Below are 25405 nucleotides of genomic sequence, written 5' to 3'. Positions count from 1 at the left end.
TCAGGAATTTTTAGATGACAACATGGACAACCCTGGTCAACTACAGGTTTTGTTTTTGGCATACACAGATGAGGCCCAAAGGGTTCACTCCAAGGCCCATCAACAACTGCTTCTTAAGAAGCCAGCGGACTGTCAACTAGCTCAGATACTTTACCCACAAGAGCAGAGCATGCTGTCTGCAACACTGAGCATCTACTGATTCAGGGAATGAGACCGATTTCTAACTGAACCCCAGTCTCAGACAGGCTACCCAGCTGATCTCCCCAGCATACGGTTATGGGAGAAGTCACCTGATGGGAATATTACACATCTTCTTACAAGCTCTCTTTCTTAGCATGTGAGCAGTGTACAGTCTGAAAAAATACTGTATTGTTAGTTTTTTGATTGAGATTGTTTAAGGGAAGCTGTTGCAAACAGCAAGAGAGTTTGCTCTCGGTCTTAATTGCTCTAACTAGCATCAGTTCTTGATGGAGAGTTGCATCCCAGGAACTGAGCATTGCTACTTGGGCTGAGATTTCTGAAAGAGGGAATTGCCTACATACTATTTGTGGCCACCTCTGTTCAAGTTCTGGTGTACAGGTCAGGGCCGGCTTTAGGCCGATTCCCCCGATTCCCCGGAATTGGGCCCCGCGCCTTAGGCGCCTTTTTAATTTTTTAATTATTTTTGCTCACCCGGCGGCGGGGGGTCCGCTCAGGGTCTTCGGTGGCATTTTGGCAGCGGGGGGGTCCTTCATTGCCGCGGAAGACCCAGAGCCGAGTGAAGGACCCACCGCCGCCGAAGTGCCGCTGAAGACCCGGACCGCCGCTGGGTATTCAAATCGGGCCCCGCAGGTCCTAAAGCCGGCCCTGGTACAGGTAGTGTAAGTTACACTGAGAAGAAACCCCAACTCCACACAACTGATTCAAAAGTAAGCTGACCTGGAAGGCCCCCCAAAATAATACATGAAAATTACTCCTCTTTATACTATTTTTTTAAAATCAGATACTTGCCTCTTCTTGTAGAAATGCTGGTACTGACTGGCTCAGTCTTTTGAGTTTTTCAGGATTTGAAAACTGGTTATCCAGGTCTGAAGGCACTGTGGAGACTAAAGAGCAGCAATTCAAGTTTTAAAAATATCCTGCCTTCTGACAATAACCAAACTTGGTCCTAATAAGCAGAGATTGGGATAGACTACTTTGGACAAAAATACATTTACATGCACATGCTGTATTCACATGTAACTTGTATGCACGATATTTTATAGATTCATCAATTTTAAGGGTAGAAGAGGCCATTATGGTCATCTAGTCTGACCTGTACAACAGGCTAAAGAACCTTGATTCACTATGTTGTGCTGTACATAAAATATAATTTTTGCATATAATACAATATATTACACTAACCCAGGTGCTGAATGAAAGTTTTAACCACAAATTTAAAGATTAACTTTAAAAAAAACTTTTACTTGCCAACTCTTAAGGTTTCTGATTTCCTCCTAGAACAGAAGGAGGAACCATGCTTTTTAGACATGAACACTGTCACTAAATGTAGCTGAGATAACAGAACTATGGCTCTTGATCAGTAAATAAAGGCCAAGCCCTGCTCTCCTTACTCATGCAATTAGTCTCATTCATGTCAATGGCATTATTCATACATTAAATAAGCAGGGTTTAGACCCAGAAGAGGAAGTAATTTTCAAATATTCTGATTTGGTTACATATAATGTATTCTGATAATGATTCGGTATCTAAAGCATGTCTGTTCACCTTCAAAAGTATTTTCATTGAATTACACTGCCAAATTCTTAATTTAATACATTGTCCATAGCAACAGTGCAGAAGCTAGCCTTGCAAGTAACGATTTATACCAAACCAATGCTTCTCAACCTTATGCTATCACATGATCTTTTCCATCCCAGGAGTCCAGCCCCATTTAGGAATATGGGAAAGGTAAGGTGACACCCTCCCCACCCCCCCGACACCTGTTCAAAGTCTCCGGGTTGAGGACTTTTGCAAACATCATGTATAGTGCCTAACTGCACTAACTGTTTTTGCTACAATGTCATGCACTATCATTTCCCATGACAGACAAGTACCACCAATTTGGCAGCATGCCAGATACAACCAAGGTTAAGTGTGCATGCAAATGTTGTAGCAACTATGTACAATTCCTCCCCAGATGTCACACACGTGCATCCCAAACAAGACAAGGTCTCTCAGTCCAATTACCCCGAAACTGAAATTGTACCTCAAGGTTACATTGAAAACACACAAGGCATTGTTGGCACGCAGTTAGCTTTGTGAGCTGCAGCATTTAGTAACAAAAACAAAGTCCAGACTTATTAGTTAGTTGATATTAAATAAAATGGATTTGAAACTAAATCAGTGGAGTTATATCCACTGGTTGATGGAAAGATCCTGTTACTCACTTCCTTGTACATTTTCATTTGTCTCTTGTTGCTGATCTGTTTTCTGATCTGCTCAGAAGGGCAACATTGAGAACAATACATTGTTATTCAATAGTAAAGATATCAGGTTTGTATAAACAACAAGGAGTCCTTGTGGCACCTTAGAGACTAACAAATTTATCTGGGCATAAGCTTTTGTGGGCTAAAACCCACTTCATCAGATGAATGGAGTGGAAAATACAGAGGTAGGTATAAATACACAGCACATGAAAAGATGGGAGTTGCCTTACCAACTGGGGGGTCAGTGCCAACGAGCCAATTCAATTAAGGTGGAAGTGGGCTATGCTCAACAGTTGACAAGAAGGGGTGAATACCAAGGGAGGAAAATTCACTTTTGTAGTGCTAATGAGGCCAATGAAATCAAGGTGGCCCATTTCAAACTGTTGACAAGAAGGTGAGAGTATCAGCAGGGGGAAATTAGTTTTTGTAGTGACCCATCCACTCCCAGTCTTTATTCAGGCCTAATTTGATGGTGTCCAGTTTGCAAATTAATTCCAGTTCTGCAGTTTCTCATTGGAGTCTGTTTTTGAAGTTTTTTTGTTGAAGAATTGCCACTTTTAAGTCTGTTATTGAGTGTCCAGGGAGATTGAAGTGTTCTCCTACTGGTTTTTGAATGTTATAATTCTGATGTCTCATTTGTACAATTTATACCTTCAAGTCAGTGGGACTGCTATGGGTACCCGCATGGCCCCACAGTATGCCAACATTTTTATGGCTTACTTAGAACAACGTTTCCTCAGCTCTTGTCCCCTAACGCCCCTATTCCACTTGCGCTACATTGATGACATCTTCATCATCTGGACCCATGGGAAGGAGGTCCTTGAGGAATTTCACCAAGATTTCAACCTCAGCCTGGACCAGTCCACACAAGAGATCCACTTCCTAGACACTACAGCGCAAATAAGCAACGATCACATAAACACCACCCTATACCGGAAACCTACTGACCGCTACACTTACCTACATGCCTCCAGCTTTCATCCAGACCACATCACATGATCCATTGACTACAGCCAAGCTCTAAGATACAACCGCATTTGCTCCAATACCTCAAACAGAGACAAACACCTACAGGATCTCTATCAAGCATTCTTAAAACTACAATACCCACCTGGTGAAGTGAAGAAACAGATTGACAGAAGGGTAGCCAGAAGTCACCTACTACAGTATAGGCCCAACAAAGAAAGTAACAGAATGCCACAAGTCATCACCTACAGCCCCCAACTAAAACCTCTCCAGCGCATCATCAAGGATCTACAACCTATCCTGAAGGACGATCCCTCACTTTCACAGACCTTGGGAGACAGGCCAGTCCTCACTTACAGACAGCCCCCCAACCTGAAGCAATTACTCACCAGAAACTACACACCACACAAAAACACTAACCTCGGAACCAATCCCTGCAACAGACCCCATTGCCAACTCTGTCCGCATATCTATTCAAGGGACACCATCATAGGACCTAAACACATCAGCCACACCATCAGGGGCTCATTCACCTGCACATCTACCATTGTGATATATGCCATCATGTGCCAGCAATGTCCCTCTGCCATGTATATTGGCCAAACCGGACAGTCTCTACGCAAAAGAATAAATGGACACAAATCAGACACCAAGAATTATAACATTCTAAAACCAGTAGGAGAACACTTCAATCTCCCTGAACACTCAATAATAGACTTAAAAGTGGCAATTCTTCAACAACAAAAAACTTCAAAAACAGACTCCAATGAGAAACTGCAGAACTGGAATTAATTTGCAAACTGGACACCATCAAATTAGGCCTGAATAAAGACTGGGAGTGGATGGGTCACTACAAAAACTAATTTCCCCCTGCTGATACTCACACCTTCCTGTCAACTGTTTGAAATGGGCCACCTTGATTACATTGGCCTCATTAGCACTACAAAAGTGATTTTTCCTCCCTTGGTATTTACCCCTTCTTGTCAATTGTTGAGAATAGCCCACTTCCACCTTAACTGAATTGGCTCGTTAGCACTTACCCTCTCCCCCCCATGGTAAGGCAACTCCCATCTTTTCATGTGCTGTGTATTTATACCTGCCTCTATATTTTCCACTCCATGCATCCAATGAAGTGGGTTTTAGTCCACGAAAGCTTATGCCCAAATAAATTTGTTAGTCTCTAAGGTGCCATAAGGACTCCTTGTTGTTTTTGCTGATACAGACTAACACGACTACCACTCTGAAATTTGTCACCAGGTTTATATAGTGATTGTAGAACCAGACACTTTATACATCAACCTGAAGATCATCTTTCTTCCTCCTTCACAATCATCATTGGCCTGGATTTCCAAAACTCCATATCATCCCTCACTATACATTTGCGGCATTTTCCTTTTTTGACAATTTGGAGTGCAACCAATGCAATACCTCGTCAGCAAGTGAAGTCCAAGCATTAAAAACGGGATTTTCAAAAATGCTTCAGTACTGGCCTGAGGCCGCTCCCTCTGAAATCAACGTTTGACCAAGTACTGAGCACTTTGGAAACTCCCAACCTATATTTGCCAGGATAGATATTTGTGTCAGCCTTTACCATGACTGACTGGAGCACAAAAATAATCTGGCTGCTTGAAAAGACAAAAAACCCACCCTTTCGGCTCAATTATATGTAGACATTTCAAATATATTTTAATTGAAATCCACAGCTATGTCCCCAGTTCAGGGAAATGCTTAAGTACATGCTAAAAGACCCATTGATTACTCTCTGCACCATGCAATGGACAGCAGTATAGGGCCCAAGGTGCACTATGATCAGACTAACTACAAAACACACTGAAGCCTCTAAAAGAGAGTCAGAAATAAATACAACTAAGTGTAACTAGTTTTAGAATTGTGGTGCCACTGGATAGCACTTAAAAGGAAGTAAAAATGTGTTATATACCACCATATTCAGTGTCACTATCTCAGTGTAACCTAGTCATTTTTGGTTTTGTTTTAAATTCAGGATCCTTTAGTCTGTGTTTACATACACTCACTCAATGACATCAATGGGAGATTTGTGCACATATATGATGGAGAATTTGGCCCACGCAATGTACCAGATGAATTTATAAGTGAACTAGTACATCATCAGTATCAAGAGTAGACAAGCCAGTGGCTTATCCATTATCTCAGAGCAAGCAAATCCACTTGTGTCTTAAGTCTTTGCTTTGCAGGATAGAACCATCTTACAGTGCAACAAATGAGCATGCTAATTTGACATTTTAGCGGCCCAATTCTCCATTGAGTCAATACCCAAAGCGCTCATTGACTTCAGTGGTCATGACACATGTGGAATGCCTGAAGGATCAAGCCCAGATAACACACTATGTGACATAAACAAGGTTTCTTACAATAATACGTAGTGGGATATAACAATAGTAACATATTGTTTAGAAATAAAAGCAAAGGTAGAGAAATGCTACCCAAGTATTTACATCATGCAGAAATTAACTAATTAAATTACCATACAGCAGTGATACAATTCTGAAATTCACCAACTCTTTGGCTGGTGAGTGGAGGAGGACACTGAAAAAAATACTATGTTCATGCAGACACAAAGAAGATATTTACCATCTTCAGCACTAAGTACTAATTCTTCTTTTGGAATATCTACTTTTCCTTTATCTGTGCAGGAAAAAGTAACAGTTAGTAAGTTTGCTGTTCAGGAAGGTAGTATGGATTATAGTGGCAGCCACAGAGTTTATAAGAAATAAGGTCAAAATCAGCAGAGCCACAACCAAGGTTAAATTCACAAAGCACAAGGTTAAATGCTGTTCATAAAACACTTTCTACTTGGATTACAAAATTCAACTAGTTTGCTATAAAGGGAGCTCTCATGTCATTGTTTAATGCAGTTTACATCAGTACAGTGCTGTACTGATGGCTGAGGTCCTAGAGTCAATTGCAAATAAGTAACAGCACGTTAAAAAAAGGAGAGAATTATGAGTTCTTATGTCTGTATTTTAAACTAGTGTAAGATGCCTGAATTGGCCAGCTCCTTCCAAAAGCCAAAGCTCTATTCACAAATTTCTACATGCATGAAGTTTCACACATTTTCCCCATTATGCACAGCAATCAATAAGATATTGAAAAATACATAACCATGAACATAGGGGTAAGTGAAATTCTGAACACAAGTATATTTGATTGCATAATTTAAATAGGAACTCAGAGCCAAATTTGCTGCTGGTGCAAGTAGGTGCAATTCTACTGAAGTCAGTGCAGTTGCTCTCACTTGCACCACTCATTAATTGGGCCCATATCCATTTGTGGGTGAAAGTAGATATTTATCTGTTGCTCCTTTGGGTGCTTGCACATCCCCTTATTGTATAACAAGCACAAAGCCCACTACTGAGCAAAGCCATGCTGATTAAGACCAATTCAATGCATATTTCTCAGAAGAAGTCTGCTGAGTGGATACATTTACATGAACACTCCTGTGTAAACTCCATGCAAGTTATTTATAAATAGAGCTGGCTCACAAGAGAAAACTATAAACATTGAGAGCATTTCAGGAGACTCAAGGCCGATCTGGCTTTAAAACAAAAACAAACAAACAAACAAACAAACAAACAAACAAACAAACAAACAAACAAACAAACAAACAAACAAACAAACAAACAAACAAACAAACAAACAAACAAACAAACAAACAAACAAACAAACAAACAGGAGGACAGGATTAAATGTTTTCTCAGTCACAACCTGGACATTTATAGATTTACAGCTAGTGGCAGAGAAGAGTTCAGTAAATCTTTAAAACTTGCTAGTGGAATTAGGAATGGACATGGCAGTTGCATACCTTGCTTGCCTATTTCCTGCCACTGCAGGTATAATCATTGTTACAAAGATGGCCATCTGAATGGAATGTGAGAGGAGATGAAAGAAGGGGTTAAAAAGCATGCCTTAATTAAGTGTGCAAAAAAGAATCCTATTTTATATTCAGCTGTGACTGAGAATGAAATACAGGAATAAGTGTTCAAAATGAGCATGCAGTATTGAAATCAAAACCTGGTCAAAAGCACCATTTAGACTAGAGCACTGCTCCTTACTTCTTATTCAGAAGTCGAGTTATAAAGTATGGTGGTTATTTATTTACTTATTTTGGATGCTCATTCTGAGGATAGTTTTCTTGCCAAAACCCATGGTTGGAATATTAGAGTGCCAGTTGGTGAAGATGTGTGGAAGGATAGTACCGTAAATAAGTATTTTTAAGCTTAGTTGGGGGCAAGGAAGACAGCAGACAAGCTTTGTGCTCACTTGATGTGGCTGATGGAATGTCCTCTAGACTTTTGGAAGGCCTTTGCCTATCTGCACTCCTTTTCAAAGCCTTCAAAATAGGATCTAATTCTTCTGAACCTGTCACGAGACAAAATACATGAACGCTGCACAAACAGACAGACATGCCTTTTTAAATGAGAGCCACTTAAGAAATCAATGGCTATTTTTAACTAACGGAGAGATATTTTTAACCCTTAGCAAAACATTTAAAATTCTAGTTTTGACAACGGTGAAAGACCAAAAGAAAAATGAGGGAAAGGTGCAGATGTTTAGTCATGGATTTGGAGACATAATGGAATTCTAAATTACTAGGTAAAAATACATGCACTACCAAAGACCAGCAGGATCAATAGTCACTGAATTGAATAGCTTATATTACTTGGACACAGGCTTTCAGGAATACATATTTTAGAAGTGATTTAACTGGAAGTTGCCATGGCAGCATTGTATTGACTAGGGGGGGAAATGGAAATTTTACAGTAATTTTTAAGAGTTATGGAGCAAAAATTTACCCTTTGGTGTGTGTGTTTAGGGCTCCGACTAATCAACAGATGTGCCACGTGATCATTTGGGCCTATTGTTTTGTCTACATACACACATACTAGAGGTAGGCAAACTAATTCAGACTCATTGCTTGAGATGGACACAGTGACACAGCTGTATCTACAACTAAGCAGGAGTCTAGCTAGAAAACCAAACCCGGTTATAGAACTGCTTCCTGATGGAGACTATCACTTGGGGTGCTAACAGTGGGGGTTATTTTAATAATGGGGATGTGTTCCTATTTGAATTTAAAAAACAACAACAACAGAGGCCACAATTCACGTCATGTAGTCCAAACAGCAGCCATAGGAAAACTCAACTGCTACCACCATGGGACAGATTCAGATCTTAGAAGTTAACGGTCTCATCTGTCCCAGTTGGCAGTCCCATGTACCATCTCATCCCTTTAAAAATCCCTTTCTGCCGCCTTCCCCCACCCTCCCCATGAGCAAAAGTGACCCAAAATGCTTCACTTTAGCTATGGCGCAAAGCCTGAAGCCCTTGCTCAAGTTTTACTCATTCTTCACCTAGGCCAGAAGTTCCATTGGCTCCAATTGTGTTTTGCCCGAGTTAAGAGTGAGGAATTAAGGATCACAGCTGGCAGCCGCTGCAAATTTCACAGGTTTCTCAGTCTCTCCAGTTAAGAGGAACAATCCTGATTTCTCAGAACAAATATTAAATTAACCCCTCCAACTGAAGCGTCTCCAATAGTTTAATTACATCAGCACTGCCTATCTCATACTGTACAGGAGACCAGAGCCACTCCAGTGTTGCCATCTGTTCCAGATGCATCTCTATTTGAATACTAATTTTTCAGTGGAAGATAACACTAAGTGAACATAGCCCCATGTTCTGGTGCAACAGGCTGCAACAATGAATTGATTAAGGCGGGGTGTGCCTTCTCCTTTGCACGTTGTGGTGTAAATACACATTAGAAAGCAGAAGCAAATATCTGGTTTAGCCAGATATCCCTTGCTAACGGGGCCCCTTTCTTACATCAGCCAGTAAAACACTGTGTAAAAAAAAAAAAAAAAAAACTCTAAAGCCCGAAGTTTAAATAATGGAACTCACTGTTCCCACATTGAACAAACTGCCACAAGGCGAAGAAACCGATGCGGAAAGCCTGACTCTTTCTCTATAGGCATGCAATAGGGTTATTCCAGCCCAACTCCCCGTTCTGCAAGCCATACAAAATGCGTGTCTTTTCAAAACATCTGCTGACTCAGGCATTAAAAAAGTTCATTAGAAAAGATGCCCAGATCATTCAGTTAAGAAAATGAATGAGAATCTCAGTCAGGCTTTTGGTTCACCATTCTTAAGGTACGTTATCAAAAAATTCTAGCCATATTTCTTAAATAATAATTAATAAATATAATAATAATAATAATAAATATAATAATAATAAATAAAAATCCAGAATGATTGATTTAAGAATTCAAAAATGCTCACAGGTTGAACCTGAAAGATCAGAGCCAAAACTTATGGTGTCATCTTCATCATCATCATAAGGAGATGCTAGGAGCAGCTCAACTTTACTTATTTTGGAGGAGCGATCATCATCTTGTGGTGTGCTTGCTCTCCTGAATCTAAATGGTGCATTCACTTCAGATGTTGCCTCACTAGCATCTGCTAAGGAAGCGCTTTTATCAACCTCCTTTCCTGCTGCTTCCTCTCTTTTATTTTCATTTTTTATCTCCATCTTATGTGTCTTGATAACAGCCGCACCATTCTCTCTTTCCTTGGGAAGGGCTTCAGCTGATGCCAGGTTAGTCTGCATGGTTTTCTCAAATGCTACATTTCTTTCAGGGAGAGTAGAACCTCTCACTTCATTTACCACATGATCTTCCTTCACGGCCTTGTCATTTTGTTTCAAAGTCTCTCTCTTGATTGGTATCTTAAACTCTGTGCGATAGCCACTTGAAGCACTTGGACCAGAGAGTGGCATTTTAATGGCTAGACTTCCCTTTTCTGATTGAGACACAGAGTCATTGGGTCTTTCCTGTTTTCCCATCTTCGTTGGCAGCTGAGATGAAACGTCAGATGCTTCTTTAACAAGTTTTTCTAAGCAGATATTCAATTCACTGCATTCTGCTTTTGTTGGAGCAACAGTTTTTTCTACAGTTTCTTTTATTTCTTGAGGATGGTCCATCTCTTGTTGGTAAGGGGAATACGCACTCTCCTTAGGCTGTGTCCTACCCTGTGTTACACTATCCAAGCTTTTCAGCTTAAGAGGTGGAGTTTCAGAGGCTTCCTTAAGCAGTTTCTGCAAACTAGCATTAAAGTCTCCAAGCTCAGATTTGGAAGGAGCAACAGCTTTTGCTACCGTTTCCTTTACTTCTTGAGGATGGTCAATATCTTGCTGATAAGTTAAGTCTACGCTCGGATTAGGCGGTATCCTCATACTCTTCTGCATTGCATTGTCCATGTTTTTCAGTTTAGGAGTTTGCATTTCAGAGACTTCCTTCAGCAGTTTCTCTAACCCAGAATTAAATTCACTACGTTCTGATTTGGAAGGAGCAACGGCTTTTTTGACCGTTTCATTTACTTCTTGAGGATGCTTGATTTCTTGTTGGTAAGTGGAATTCACACTCTGATTAGGTTGTATCCTAAAATTCACCATACTATACATCTCACGGTCCAATCTTTTCCGTTCAGAAGGTGGCATTTCAGAAGCTTCCGTAAGCAGTTTCTCTAATCCAGAATTAATTTCACTGAGTTCCGATTTGGAAGGAGCAACAGCTTTTTCTACAGTTTCCTTTACTTCTTGAGGATGATCAATATCTTGTTGGTAAGAGGAATTCACGCTCTGATTAGGCTGTATCCTAACATGCATCTCATTGTCAAAGCTTTTCTGTTCAGAGGGTGGCATTTCAGAAGCTTCCTTGAGCAGTTTCTGCAAACTAGCATTAAATTCACGGAGTTCAGGTTTTGGCTGAACTGTTTTTACTAGTATTTCAGTCACTTCATGATGGTTACCAGGAGATACAGGATGATCAGTCTGATCCTCTGGCCGAGAGCTTACATTTTCTCCACTTTTTGCATATAAAGGTAACAGCACGTTAGCTGCCTCTTCATTTGGTTTCTCCAAGCATGGATTGATTGAGCTAACATTATCCTGATATGGAACTGTAGTTCTCTCTACAGTCCCAATTTCATTTGGCGTCCCAACCCTTTCTTGGGCAGTAACAGAAGTAGCCTGGTCAGTCTCTGTGACCCGCTTATAATATCTTCGCCGATCTTCTTCAGGGACATTCTCAGATGCTGCTTTTTTACTGTTATCTATAGTGTACGATGAAAATGAGATTGCGGATGCTTCCTTAAGTAGTTTCTTTAAACCAGCATCCAGATCATGGAATTCAGCTTTTGGTGGAACCGTGGTTTTTTCTACAGTCTCTGAGACTGCCTCTCCAGGAGGCTGTGCTTCATTCTGGGTCACAACATAAGCAGCTATGCCAGGACGCATTGTCTTTTGGGAAGAGCTTGGAATGACTTCTTCATGAGAACTCTCTCTCTGGATACCCTCATCCGCATCTGCTGCCTGATGCGATGGACAGGAAGAGTCAGATTCCTTAAGCAGCTTCCCTAGACCAATTTTTAGTTCATCAAGTTCATCTTTGGGTGGAACGACTGTTCTTTCTATAGTTTCTTTTACTTCTTGAGGAAGCACTTCCTCTTTTTGAAATGTAGGATAAGTGTTGTGACTCCGTTCCATCACCTTTTCAAAAAATCTTCTCTGCCCAGGCCAAGAAACTGTCTCTTCAGAAATATTTTCTGTTACGTTCTGACTAGAAGATGATGATATTTTGGAGGTTTCCTTTAGCAGTTTCTCTAGCCCTGCATTAAATGCATCAAGTTCAACCTTTGATGGAGCAACAGTTTTGTCTACAGTCTCTACAACCTCCTCTTTAGGGGATTCTGCTTTTTCTTTGGAGTCTTTGGGAGCAGTCTTGCTCTGCATTGTTTTTACAGAAACAATTAGGTGTTCATCAATTCCCAATTCTTTTCTTGGAACACCTTTATCACTAGCTGGTTGGAATGATGGCAAGGGTGCCTCAGACATTTCTTTAAGCAGTTTCTGTAAGCTATTGTTAAATGTGCTGTGCTGTTCTTTTGGTGGAACACTCATTTTTTCTATATATTCTTTAACTTCTTGCTCTGGAAGATCCACCTTTTCTTTAGGTTTTGAGATCACTGACTTTCCTACCTTTCCCCCCACTATTTGAAGAGATGCTGCATTTTCTGTTCTTGTCAGATTCACTGACCAAGGAATGGGCTGCCCTTCCTGTCTAGGCGACTCAGGTACTTTGAAGTTTATTTTCTTTGTTTTCTCTCTCTCGGGAAGTTGATTTTGCTGTTGAACAATCACCTCTTCTTGGCTCGTCTCTGCTCTGCTTTCTTTAAGTTCCTTTGACTCTTTTTGGTAAGTTACTGAACTAATATTACCTGGGGAAGTGGTTTCATTTTTCATATTGGTCCTACTCTGTGATTTAGCTCCAATATCCCAAAAGCTTCTCAAACTCTGAAATTGCAATGGGTTGGAAATTTGATTCTTAGACTCCTCATCTATTTTTTCCTTCAAAGACAAAACCTTAAAATGTGGCTTCTGTTGTGTAGAAGAGGGATTTCTGTCATTTTCTGAAGACACTTCTTTCCCATCTTCATACTTCTTTGATGAAGTAGGAGTAAAACCAATTCTTGGTTGCAAATGATTTGCTTTTGGCAATTTTGTAAATTCATTAACCTTACCATCAGACTGAAGTATTTTTCTGGACTTCTCAACAGTATGGTCTGCTTTGGATTTATCCATTATATCTGGCCCAGTCTTTGAAGATGCCTCGTCATCACTTAATTCAACTCTTCTGAAGGTAACCCAACTATACTTGTTTTGATCTTTTGATTCACTTGATAGGGATGCTGCAGAATCATCAGTGGGTTTTACTTTGCTATTTCCTTTACTGATGTATTGTACTGTGCTACTAGCTGATGGGGTAGTACTTAAAATGCCTTCCTTATTTGTATGCTTGGGTCCAGTTTTGTTGCTTTCCCAGAAAGCCCTAATATCCCTTACTCTTCTCTTTTGTTCTGTCTCCTCATCTGAGATTTGTACCTGAGATGGCTGTTTGGATTCATGCTGTGGCAAGACGGGTAGTTTCGTCCTAGGACTACTTGGCTCTAGTTGCATACTTCCTTGATCAAGTAAACCAGGTTCTTTTATCTCTGTTCCTTTATTATCAAATCCAGTCTGTGACTGGACATGGTCTTCTTCCAAGAGAGATTTGATAATGCATATTTTCTCTTCCTCTTTCTGAATTCCTTTCTGAATTTGCACATTAGTTTTCAATAGTGAACCTTCATTTAGCTTTTCAGGAGAACTGAAACTCTTTGAACCTGGTTTGTCTTTTCCTTCTGTAAGAAATGTTGGTTCTTTATATGCTGCACTTTCATCCTCTGGTTTGTATAATATTTTGCCTTCTGCAGCTGATTTTTTAAGAATATTTGTTTCACCTAATTTAGTAACTGGAAGATCAGTGACCTGTAAAGGTATCTTCTCTCTGCCACTTTTGCTCTTTCCAAGTACAATAGGTCCTTTGTTGTAGTCTGTTCCTTGAGTCTCTTGACTTAGATTTTCTTTTTTTCCTACTTTTATTATCTGTATGTCTTCTGCATCAACTGCTGCAGGTTTCAAAACATTGCTTGGTTTCCCGTTATTTCCAAATGACAAGTCAATCAGTTGTGTATTTTCATCTGTGCTTGGTCCACTATCTTTTGTAGTTATAACTCTTGTCCTGGGTGATGAGTACAGTTCTTCTTTGGACTCTCTCCCTTGGGAGGCTACCGATGGCGTATTCTCATCACTAGTATTGGAGCTTCTTTTAAACCAATCTAATACTTTTGATATGGACTCATCAGCTGCCTTCATGAACTCAGCAGCATGTTTGTCAGGCTTGGAAGTGGTTTTAGCACTTTGATCCTCAACAAGAACAGGCTTACCTTGTTGAAGGTCTGCAGAGCTGGCATTTGGCACCTGAGGAGATTTTGTCTTAGCAGAAAGTGGCTGCTGATCTGTAACATAAAATCACCTTTCAAGATAAGGAGTCAATAAACATGATTTTGCTGAAACAGGTTTTCCACCCACCTTGATAAAAAAAATCTAGTAGTGCTCATCATAGCTTGTTTCCCCTTCCCATTGCTGCTTGTTATTTTAAAAACAACTGTTTACGTGAAAACAGAAATCAAAAAGCCAAAATAAAGAGTGATATGATGGGGGAGGGGAGTGGTTCTTGGGAGCCTATCAAAGTTTACCACCAATTTGGAAGAAAGGTTGGAATGGTTTTCCTGCCTTTGGCAGGGATGAGTTAGCAGTATCCCGATATAGGGTAAAATCCACAGGATTTCTTCTTGGGGTGCATAAAAATAGTTAGAGCTTTTTTTTTTGCTTTTGAAATGCATCATATTGCAGACAAGGTATTTATTAAAATATAATTAGTGGGTTAAGAGACTCCTCTAGACATCCATATGATGCTTCACTTTCCACCAAGTCCCCACTACAAGTTACACAAGCTAAAACACAGATATATCCCATATGCTTGTTCTTTTAGCTTGAAAAAAATATTTTCAGGTAAGAACATTGATATACTGGCAGCACAGCAATGAAAATAGACTTGTAGAATAAAACTGGAGCAATTTATGAATGAGTAAAGTCTTAATCCACATTACAACCTTACAAAAAGTTAACTCTGCAGGAACACTTATGTTTGCTTATAATTATGGCATTTTGATTCTTATTCAGAAGTGAATTTTTCATCATTTAACTGCCATGTTTTTTATTTAATCACACGTGTTAAAAAAAAATAATCCCCAAATCATAGTACCATTATTACCACTAACAGACAATGGTGGACCAATTTCTTCAGTCCTTATGCAGACAAAGCTAGCATAGACTTCAAAACAGGAGTTTTGCCTGAGCAAGTATATGGGTGGTCCACCACTATCTCTCTCTTGTTGCTAATAAATATGCATATCCACACTTTAGCCTGGACATGTTATTAACCAGGTTTTTTTTTTTTTTTTATAAAACAGAAAGTCAATCAATAGAGCATATTCCCAGACTGAATGTTCAGACAATGCGTAGCATGTGGTTTAGTGTGTGAAACTGGTAAATTAGTAAGCAAGCAGAAATATTCTGGCTAATACAGAAAGCTCTCTCTCTCATGATTGGAATATTAATGAGCAGAGTTATTTATGACTGTTTTCAAAATTGTTATTTACCCTTCTCAGTATTAACTCATTTGACTTGTGTTGTGTTGTTCTCTTACCAATAGTGTGTTTGGATGACTCCAAGTCAGGATTCGGGGACTGTTTGGATATGTTTTGAGACAATGTTTCATCAACAGTTTGCACTTCCTGGACATTTGGTGAGATATTACTGGAGGATTTCCTTGGAGTTACAGGTTCCATAGGAAGACTTGTCTTAAGCTGCAAGGTTTCATTAACTGGTAGGCTTGACCTGTTAGCATCAGAAGAATATGGTGCTGATGTGTCTTCTTGGGAGACATCTCTGTCTGTTGCATTAACATCTAAAGCAGAGGATTGGGAGCGTGGAGATTTTATAGGGAGGGTTTGTTCATTTTGAAGTGCATCTAACCTACTACTGTCATTTTCTGCATTCTTAACATAGTCTGATTCCAGTAAGTCAAACTCTCCTATATCTTTGCCATGGTGCAGTTGGGGGCTCTGAAGAGGTTGTTTTGTACCTATACTGGAAGAGAACCTGACCTGTTTTAGTCTTTCCAGTGAATTTTGTGAGGGGTCTTCTGCAGGAGGATTTGTCTCAGCTACTCTTTCGAGAACAGTTGAAGATGGCAAACCAGTCTTACTTTGATGGTCAAAGATTTGATTAACACGAAGAACTTCTGAATCAGTGGAACTTGAACTTGAACTGCGTTTCAGAATGCCCCTCGGTGGTGTACCAGCACCACTAACCCAGTCAGTCCTTTTAGCAGGTTTGGGGAAAGAACCATCTTTCTCCAATATGGGATCTGTTATTTTGTAGATGACTTTTCTAGCTTTTGGTACAGGAGGCTGATCTGCAATTCTCTGTGACTCATCAGTTTGTTCTCCAGAATGTTCCTCTGACCTACTGTTTAGTACGTTTCTCTTGGATTGGCTCTCCTTTGAAGGTGTCAGTGTGTCTGCAAGACAAGACATGCATACAAGGGAAAGGGTAAAAACATACTGCAAAACAGATCTCAAGCTTAAGAACATGCATTTAGTCAAAGCATCAAGTGTTTTACACAGGAAAGACATTCTTGCAGCTCTAAGATGCAATGCAAAAAGACAAGACAACGTTAACAGTCAAAGCATTCAGCAGTATAAAAAGTACGCACTCTTGAAACAAATGTATTGGAAAACTAATAGATTATCAAACTTTATATTAGATTTAACTTGTTTGTATTATAGAGTGCTGACTAATAGAACATTCCTACTGCAAAGAAACATAACGACTCAAAGTTAGAGCACAGTAAACCTTTAATCAACTCAGTTCTTATACAGCTCAATTATATTATCGTGTCTTGTGTTTGTGTTTCTATCAATTTTTGTAGACTGTTTTCAGGGTCAGATGGAACTAAGTAAAACTTAGTAAAACTTGCCCACTCTGGACAAGTATTTAAAAAAAAATGCAAGTAGTATACACTTGTCCTCTTCCCCCATTAGCAAGCATTATAGCAGAAAGCAGGTCAGTAGTTTTCATGCCTGGGCTGACAAACTCTCATTACAATTTTGCAAGACTGGATTAAGGTACATCATTTTCTAGCTCCTGTTTGGTTAGGAATGATATTTTGGGGAAAGAGAGGAATCTAAAAAACAGAACTAAGGAAACAAGACTGGCAAAGATCGTGGGGGGGGGGGGGGGGGGGTTCTCCTTCCTCTGCAGCATGGAGCACAGATCACCTGCAGGTTAAAACTAGTGTAAATAGTGGATTCTCTGTAACTTGAAGTCTTTAAATCATGATTTGAGGACTTCAGTAACTCAGCCAGAGATTAGGGGTCTGTTATAGATAGAAGTGGCTGGGTGAGGTTCTGTGACCTGCAATGTGCAGGATGTCACACTAGATGATCATGATGGTCCCTTCTGATCTTAAAGTCTATGAGTCTAAGAAACAACAGGGGGACGAGATCAAATGTTGGGACTCCAGCTTGATCCCCTGCCGCTGAGCAATAGCAGCAATGATTGGGACTGCTGCAAAGACAGAAAAGAGAATATCTTAAACTGCTCTCTTACTGCTAAATCACCAAGAGGCTTGTAATATGGAAGTGGCCCTTCTCAGCTGGATGGCTACTGGAATGTCTACACTGCAGTCAGACACCTGCAGCTGGCCTGGGTCAGCTGACTCGGGCTAAGGGTCTGCTTAATTGCAGTATAGACATTCGGGCTTAGACATTAGGGTCCTACAGCTTGGGCACCAGCCCAAACGTCTAAACTACAATTAAAGAGCCCCACAGCCTGAGCCCCATGAGTCCAAGTCAGCTGACCTGAGCCAGCTGTGGGTTTTTAATTGCAGCGTAGACCTACCCTCAATGACCTAATGCAGGTTTAGGGTTGGAGTGTGGGCAGGGGAAAGGAGTAGACAGATCAGATTATTTGGGTGAAACATATTTTCTTAATATCTTCAGGGGGTCATATTTTTATACATGCAGATTTAAAATGAACAGCTTGAAGAACAGGCTGGAGACAGGCTCATAAAACAATAGGTAAAATAGTGCCATGTCCTGCTTTATTGCAGGATTTTAAAAAGGTTTTTCCCCCTAGAAAATGTATTGTGTGAGAAAAGCGACAGTTAACTTGGTCACAATACCCCGAAGAATTTCAGAGTCCACAGAGGACATGTAGATTAAAAAAAATTATTTACCCTCATTTGACATCTGAGATAGGTCAGTTGTTCCGCTTTCCGAGTCCCTACTTTTTACGTTCTGTTCTGGTGCAGTGAAGTCATTAAATGGATTTTTCCTTTGCTAGAAAAGAATGGACATATAATTTGAGTCATATGTTTAACAGCGTTAACAGAAACATGAAAACGCAGTGATTTCACCCCTGCAGAATAAGGTTTAAGCAGGGCTCTTATAAGACAGACGGAGGACATAGCAAAATAGTGAAGGTAAAGGATTGTCAGAAGGGCTTGGCCTAACTCTACTCCCTTTGAAGTCAGCAGGAACAGACTTAGGGCATTTGAAAACCCCACCTTTGTGAAGCAGGCTACATCTATACTTAAAACGGTACAGCAGCACAGCTGCAGCGCACTTCACTAGAGACACTATAGCGACGGGCGGGATTCTCCCGCTGTCGTGGTTAATCCACCTCCCCTCAAGGCGACAGTTCGCTCGACAGAAGAATTCTTTCATCAACCTAGCACTGTCTACACTAGGATTTACGTCGACTTAACTATGTCTCTTGGTGGATTTTTCACACCCCTGAGAGACATTGCTATGCTGATGTACATTTCCAGTGCAGACCAGCCCTTAGGGCTTGTCTACACTACTGCTTACGTCAAATTTGTTGTATTAATTTAATTGGTTGTATTCATTTAGTAACTTAGGGCATTTACTTTATATTAACTTTATTTTAAAACTCTGCTATGTGGTAATAAGGAAAGCCTATGTTTCAAATATTAGTTAGTGGTTAGGATTAGAAGCAGAGTCTGCATTTTTGTTGCTTGGCAACCATATCTTTAAGAAAGTTAGTTTGTTGTTTGCTCTCTTCCTACTACAGATGTAATTTACGTTGCTCAGGGGTGTGAAAAAACCACCCCCGAGTGTCATAAGTTTACATCGACTTAAAGCGCTGTCTACACTGTGCTATGTGAGCGGGAGACACTCTCCCGTGTCTTCACTAGATGCACTACATCGAGGCAGCTGCACCGATGTAGCGCGGTAGTGAAGACAAGCCCTTAGATAGCCTCATTTCTGCTACTGACTCCCAAAAGGGATTCAGACCTATGAGAAGATTCAATTGAAATTGGAACAAAGCAAAATGGAGTCAATTTTCTCGGGAGGGTGAAGAGGTTGCTATTGGCTACATATAGGTAAGGGATGAAGATTTTCTCTCTGCCACACAAACAGGCTGAACAGGAATCAATCCATCATTTTATACCTCAAGTTTTTATTCTTCTGTCCAAATTCTTCCTGGTTTTTAGTGGAGCGGCAAAGTGGCAAGGGAATAGCTTTAAAAAGGCCATCTCTAGCATACCAATGCTGAACCTACCTTTCCTGGTGACACAGCTACCTTCTTTGAGCTTTCCTGTGGTTTGTCTAAGGTTGCGTCCAGTGCATTAGAACTACAAGAGAACAACAAGTTGCTTAGCATGAAACCAGCACATTGCTTTAAGCCTGTAAAAATGAAAATTAAGCTGCCATATGCTTATAAAAAACAACATAAAAATGTGAGGTTCTTCTGTTCAATCTGTTCTCTTTGTTTATGGAAGACTGCCACTCTTGGCATAGATACTGTTCCATTCCCCTGTTTGGTTTACCATCCCTACAACAGTTTATGTGCCTCATCTACTACATTTGAAGTCTTTGTTTCAGATAAAATATTACAGAATACCATTTTCAGAGCCAATATAAATTCATTAAACATGCTCTTGATTGGTTGGTTGCACTATAGCTAAGGAGAAATTAAACAGCAAGGGATGGGAGAGCGGATTGTTTTTAGTAGTAATTTTTGAAGTATTGCTCATTCATAGGCAAAGATATTTTTAAAAAAATTAAGATTATCATCCCAGTCTGAGGTTATGTAACCAGGCCAGGGATATGAAGCAGCAGCAATTTTCAGTAGGTGAAAGCAAACATGGATAAAGAGCTGTCTGCAGGGAGGTTTTGGGGCTGGCTCCCACTCACCACCCTGAGAGTGCACACAGTCAGGGTGCCCCTGCACACACAGGGAGTGGAGGTGGGGCCCGGGAGCAAGGATCAGAGAGCGGACTGGGCACTAAGTGGCTGCCCTGCAGGAGAGGGAGCAGCAGAGCTCCCAGCTCAGCACGGCCAGGGGAGGGATGACTCCCAACATCATGGCAGTCGGAAGCAGCTTCCCATCTGTCAGCTTTGCTCCCTGCTCTGGGCAAGCTCTGCACAGAAGCAAGGAGAAGCTGCTGCTGTGAGGAGCAGGAAGGGTGAGCACCCTCAGCCAGGCAGTAATGGCACTTCCGGCTGCTGTGCTGGCTGCCTGCCTACAGCACAGTTCCTCTGGGAGCGGGAACTCAGATACATCCGGCGGACTCCTGGGACCCGAGTCAACCAGGGCCACGTGCAAGCAGGAAAGCAATAGGACTCGGACCCTAGGTTCCAGCTTAACATGGGCCTGGACCCTCCAATCCTTCAGGATGCAGGGACCCTAAGTCCAAGCCTTAGGTTAGCACAATGGGTGTGGATGCAAGGGAGGTTACGCTTGAGCCCAGGTTTACACTGCTGTGTAGATATACCCACAGAAAGTTAGGGACAGTGCTGGGTGGAGCAAGAGGCCAGCTCCCCTGCCATAATCAACGTATCAAGTCATTTTGGTAACATGCTCAGGTAACGCTATGGCAGTGGTCACCAACCGGTCGATCGCGATCGACTGGTCGATCCTAGAGACGCCCAATCGATCGCCATCTCTGGCCGCTAAAAGTCTGGTGGTGCAGTGGGGCTGCCGCTAAGGCAGGCTCCCTGCCTGCCCCGGCCCTATGCCACTCCTGGAAGCGGCCAGCACGCCCCCGCGGCCCCAGGGGAGGGCAGGGGTCTCCACACACTGCTCCTGTCTGCAAGCACCGCCCCCACAGCTCCCATTGGCCAGGAACGGGGAACTGTGGCCAATGGGAGCTGCAGGGGCGGTGCCTGCAGAGAGGGGCAGCGCGTTGAGCCACATGCCTGCCCCCAGGGGCCGCAGGAGCACATTGGCCCCTTCTGGGAGCTGCGTGAGGCAGGAAGCCTGCATTAGCCCCGCTGTGCTGCCGACTGGGAGCTGAGGTAAGTGCCACCCAGCAGGAACCCACACCCCAACTCCTAGCCCTGAGCCCCCTCCCAGAGTCAGCACCCCATGCCCCCTCCTGCACCCTGAACCCCCTCCTGCACCCCAAACCTTTTCCCCAGACCTGAGCCCCCTCCCAGAGCCAGCATCCCATACCCCCTCCTTCACCCCAACACTCTGCCCCAGCCCAGAGCCCCCTCCTGCACCCAAACTCCCTCTCAGAGCCTACACCCTGCACCCCCTCCTGCACCCCAGCCCCCTACCCCAGGCTCAGCCCAGAGCCCCCTCCCACACTGCGAACCCCTCGGCCCCATCCCAGAGCCTGCACCCCCTCCTGAACCCCAACCTCCTGCCCCAGCCCGGTGAAAGCGAGTGAGGGTGGGGGAGAGCGAGCAACAGAGAGGGGGGAATGGAATGAGTGGGACAGGGCTTCATGGAAGAGGTGGGGCCTCAGGGAAGAGGCGGGGTAGATCCTGGGTTGCATTTAAATTCAAGAAGTGATCTTGTGCTTAGAAAGGTTGGAGACCACTGTGCTATGGTAACAGCAATAAAATGCCTACAGATGGAGAGCAGAGGAAGAGAGAAGGGGCTTATAGGAGGAAGGTTAGAAGAGGAAAAGATTTCCTTATTCTACCTGATTTTGTACCTCCACCATAGAGCAGACCCTAGAGGGACAGAAGTGGGACTTAGTCACAGAAGGTGGACAAAGGTTTGGAAAACAGGTTGTAGGGCACAATCCTAAAATGGCAGGAGATTGACTAGACAACCTTGTTAGGCGGTCTTTTCCCGTCTTTAAACTTCTATGAAACTATGGCAATGGCTCAAATCCAACCCAGGTCAGTAGCAAATGTGTTAGTCCCTGTGAATTAGTCCCTGTCACCCTCACAAGAAACATCCCAGAATTGGGATGCCCTTTGCTGGCAGGCTCAGCAGATAGGTCAAGGATTGAGAGGGCACAAAACAAACTCATCTGACCTTAGAGGTGAGTCCTCCAAAATCAGGGATAGGCCACAATGGCAAGTGTATGTGGGGAAGTCTCAACTGCTGCTGCTAATGCTGTACCTGTTAAATGGATAAGCAGAAGATCTAGCCCGTTTCGTACATACTAAAGCCATTTGCATTTTAAGAATAAATTTTGGGGCAGCTGATTTGCATGTAAGAGACTCTAGGATTAATGTTCACAGACAGTGTTATTTATCAGCCGAGAGCCTTTTCAGGATTAAGAAATTGATTTTTTTACACAATGATTCAGAACATAGAAGGGAGAACCTGGACTCTGCCTTTCCTTAGGTGGCATATTTTACACTCTCAATCTACAGATGGAATGTATCGTCAGACAGAGAAAATATTGACAGATTGAGTCAGTCATTCTGTTGAAATTCCTTCTGTGGAAGGTTACACCCCCAAAAACACACTTCACACACCCAGCTCACAAAGGTTATGATATGCAAGAGAAAGTATCATGGGAATTTAAATACCAAGACAAGCACTGGTTTCAGCTTGGTTATTGGAGTGAGTCATTAAAGAGAAAAAAAAAAAGGAGCACCACCCTACAGCTTAAGTGTCCAAACCTAAAGAGCCATATTCTGCTCTTATTAAGTCCAGACTAGACCTGAAGTAACGCCGCTGACTCTGATGTGTTCACTAGTCCGAGAGCAGAATTTGGCCCTCGGTCCTTATACAGGGAGTTCTCCCAATGAAAAGGATTGATCCTTCCTAAGTCATTCATGGTCATAAGTGCAGTTTGTCTCAATAACAGTAATCAAAAATAAGATTTAGGGATTTTGCTTTTACATTTCCCACCTACATCTCCCCCAGATATGCTCAAGGCCAGATCCTGAAGTCAACAATTGTTTTGCCTATGTAAAGACTGAAGACCAGGCCTGTAGCCTGCACCATTCTCCACGCAAAAAATTGTGATTGCTATCATTAAAGAGTAGCAGCATTTTCAAAAGCACCCTAGCAACTGAGGAGCCTAAGTCCCATTGGCTATCAGTCACACTTTAGCTAAATGCCTAAGCTACTTTTGAAAATGGCTCTGGTGTTTTTGAAACATTTACCCTATTATCCTGCAAAGAGACTCCAAAATTACACTAGGTTCACATTTCTGATGTGAACAGTCAGTTGCCCCTTCCTTCCATTCTGAAATACATAAAAAGAAAACGTCTTCAAGGATCTATTGTCTTTGAAGACTGAACCAAATGCTTCCAGTATACAGGTTTGCCCCTCCTGGCACCTTGGCTAGGCTGCTAATCCAGCAGGTCCTGGAATCAGCTTTTCCCAGCTGCTATTGATCAACTCTTGCCATTAGGAGTGGGCACACAGCCAGGTCAGAACAGTACTTCAGAAGAAGTCCACCCTACATGGGATAGAAAAAAAGGCTGTCTTTAAAGGGTTGGTCTCTCCCTGCATTTCCCCCAAATCAATGTTGTGTGCTCACCTCATATATAGAAAAAATAAAAACCTTGGGTGATAGTTTAAGTGATGTAGTGCAGTCCTAGCACTGCTACTTTCCCTTGCTTTAGCCGCATATTTTGGAGGGCAGGAGTTGGTGTTTGCATGTATGTTACATAAATGTGTAATTAAATACTGGGCTTTGGCCTATCTATTGCAATTCATTCTCTGGGTTCTGTCTCCAAATACTTCCATTAGCCATTCTGTACTGTATAAGTTTGCTTTAGAAGTGGCATCATGATGTGGGAGCTAGAAAACCTTGAATTCTAGTCCAGTCTCTGAAATCAGCTGTAATACACAACAATTGAAAAATGGAAGGTGCTATTCAAGTGCTGAGTATTATAACTAGTTCAACTGCTGTGTGAATTGGATGGCTCTCTCTAGCCAGTGGAACTGCAGTGTAAATAGGAATTACAGGCCTATGTTCCCCACTGAAGGACACAGGGCAAGGGCAAGTTCCATTACTCTGAAAGTGTCTAAAACTCTGACATTTTCTGACATGGCTGGAGCAGTAAACGGGAAACCGATATGGGTTGTAAAATTTATTCAGCTTCACACTAGTTTGGAACTATGACCTGAAATAAAAAGGTCATTAAGATCTCCCCCTACCCCTGCAGAAAAACAACTCTACAATATGTGAACCAGTTACAGCTGCTTTCAGAACTAGCCCTTTACATCCATACAGAAAGACAAAAGAAAACTAAATACCATAGTTTGTTGCAATGAGCATTTAGGGAAAAACCTATAGCTTTTAAAAAAATGTTGAGATAGCAGCTTACTTGCTTAAAAAAGAAAAAAAAAAAAAAGCTACTTAAGTTTGACATATCACCAAATATTGTTAGAGTGTCTCCTGGCAGTTTCTTGCCAAAAGTCTGTCCTTTCAATCAGTCCCAGAGCAGGTACCTGACCAATAAGTGATTCACATTGTGATGGTACAAGTAGTTCTGCACAAGGCTTTTGTTGGTTTCAGAATATAGTTTTGCTTTCCATGATCACTGTACAATTAACAGAAGTGGGCTACACAGGTTAGCATTTGAGAAGTTGTGGAATAAGCTTTTATGATTAAACAACATGAAAAGGAAAAGCAACAGCTATCCAGTACTCTCCATAAGTGATGAATAATTTGTTATTCATCTTTTAATGCTATGAACCAACTGAAGAAAACTAATTACAGTAGCTAACAATGTCAATTTTAGCAGCAGCCTTCAATACGTCTCTTAGTTATCACCAATGTTAAACTTAAATTATTGGAGGAGAATTGCTGTTGCAAAGCAGCTCTGGCATTATCATTCCTCAAATTTATTTGACCCTTTTCAGTCTGGTTTTAGGTCTGGGTACGACACAGACTGTTCTGGTTTCACTGGACAACGATCTCCTTTTGGAGACAGGCAAAGATCAGGTATCTGTGCTGAATTTGTTAGACCCATCAGCAACCTTTGATGCCACTGACCACTTGGGCTGACACCATATCTGCAGGCCATGAAAGTGGGAGATGGAGCTGAACTTGAACAACTGTTCTTTTCAGAATTCTATTCTGTAATCTCTCTTGTTTAATGTGTAGCTGAGGCTGCTAGCAGATACAGATGGTTTGGGCTGCAGTGTCATCATCAGACAGATACTCAGCTTTACATATTTTTCCATTGGACCCAGTCAATACAATCTCTCAGTTGGCCCA

The 25405-nt window shown here is 41.7% G+C and overlaps 1 protein-coding gene across 1 annotated transcript in view; it reads right to left on the bottom strand.

The window, feature by feature from the left end:
- Positions 1–25405, bottom strand: part of SYTL2 (synaptotagmin like 2) — a 54195-nt gene that overhangs the window by 11883 nt on the left and 16907 nt on the right. The window contains exons 4-11 of the mRNA XM_065397664.1: positions 19537–19609; positions 18188–18290; positions 15926–16468; positions 14268–14339; positions 7713–7811; positions 6024–6077; positions 2409–2456; positions 991–1085 (exon numbers count right to left, since the gene is read on the bottom strand). Of these exons, the coding sequence (XP_065253736.1) occupies positions 991–1085; positions 2409–2456; positions 6024–6077; positions 7713–7811; positions 14268–14339; positions 15926–16468; positions 18188–18290; positions 19537–19609 (1087 nt within the window). The remainder of the gene's footprint in view (positions 1–990; positions 1086–2408; positions 2457–6023; positions 6078–7712; positions 7812–14267; positions 14340–15925; positions 16469–18187; positions 18291–19536; positions 19610–25405) is intronic.

This window comes from Emys orbicularis, chromosome 1 (genome assembly GCF_028017835.1).
Source record: "Emys orbicularis isolate rEmyOrb1 chromosome 1, rEmyOrb1.hap1, whole genome shotgun sequence".
NCBI lineage: Eukaryota > Metazoa > Chordata > Testudines > Emydidae > Emys > Emys orbicularis.
This window is presented reverse-complemented; position numbering and strand designations above follow the sequence as displayed.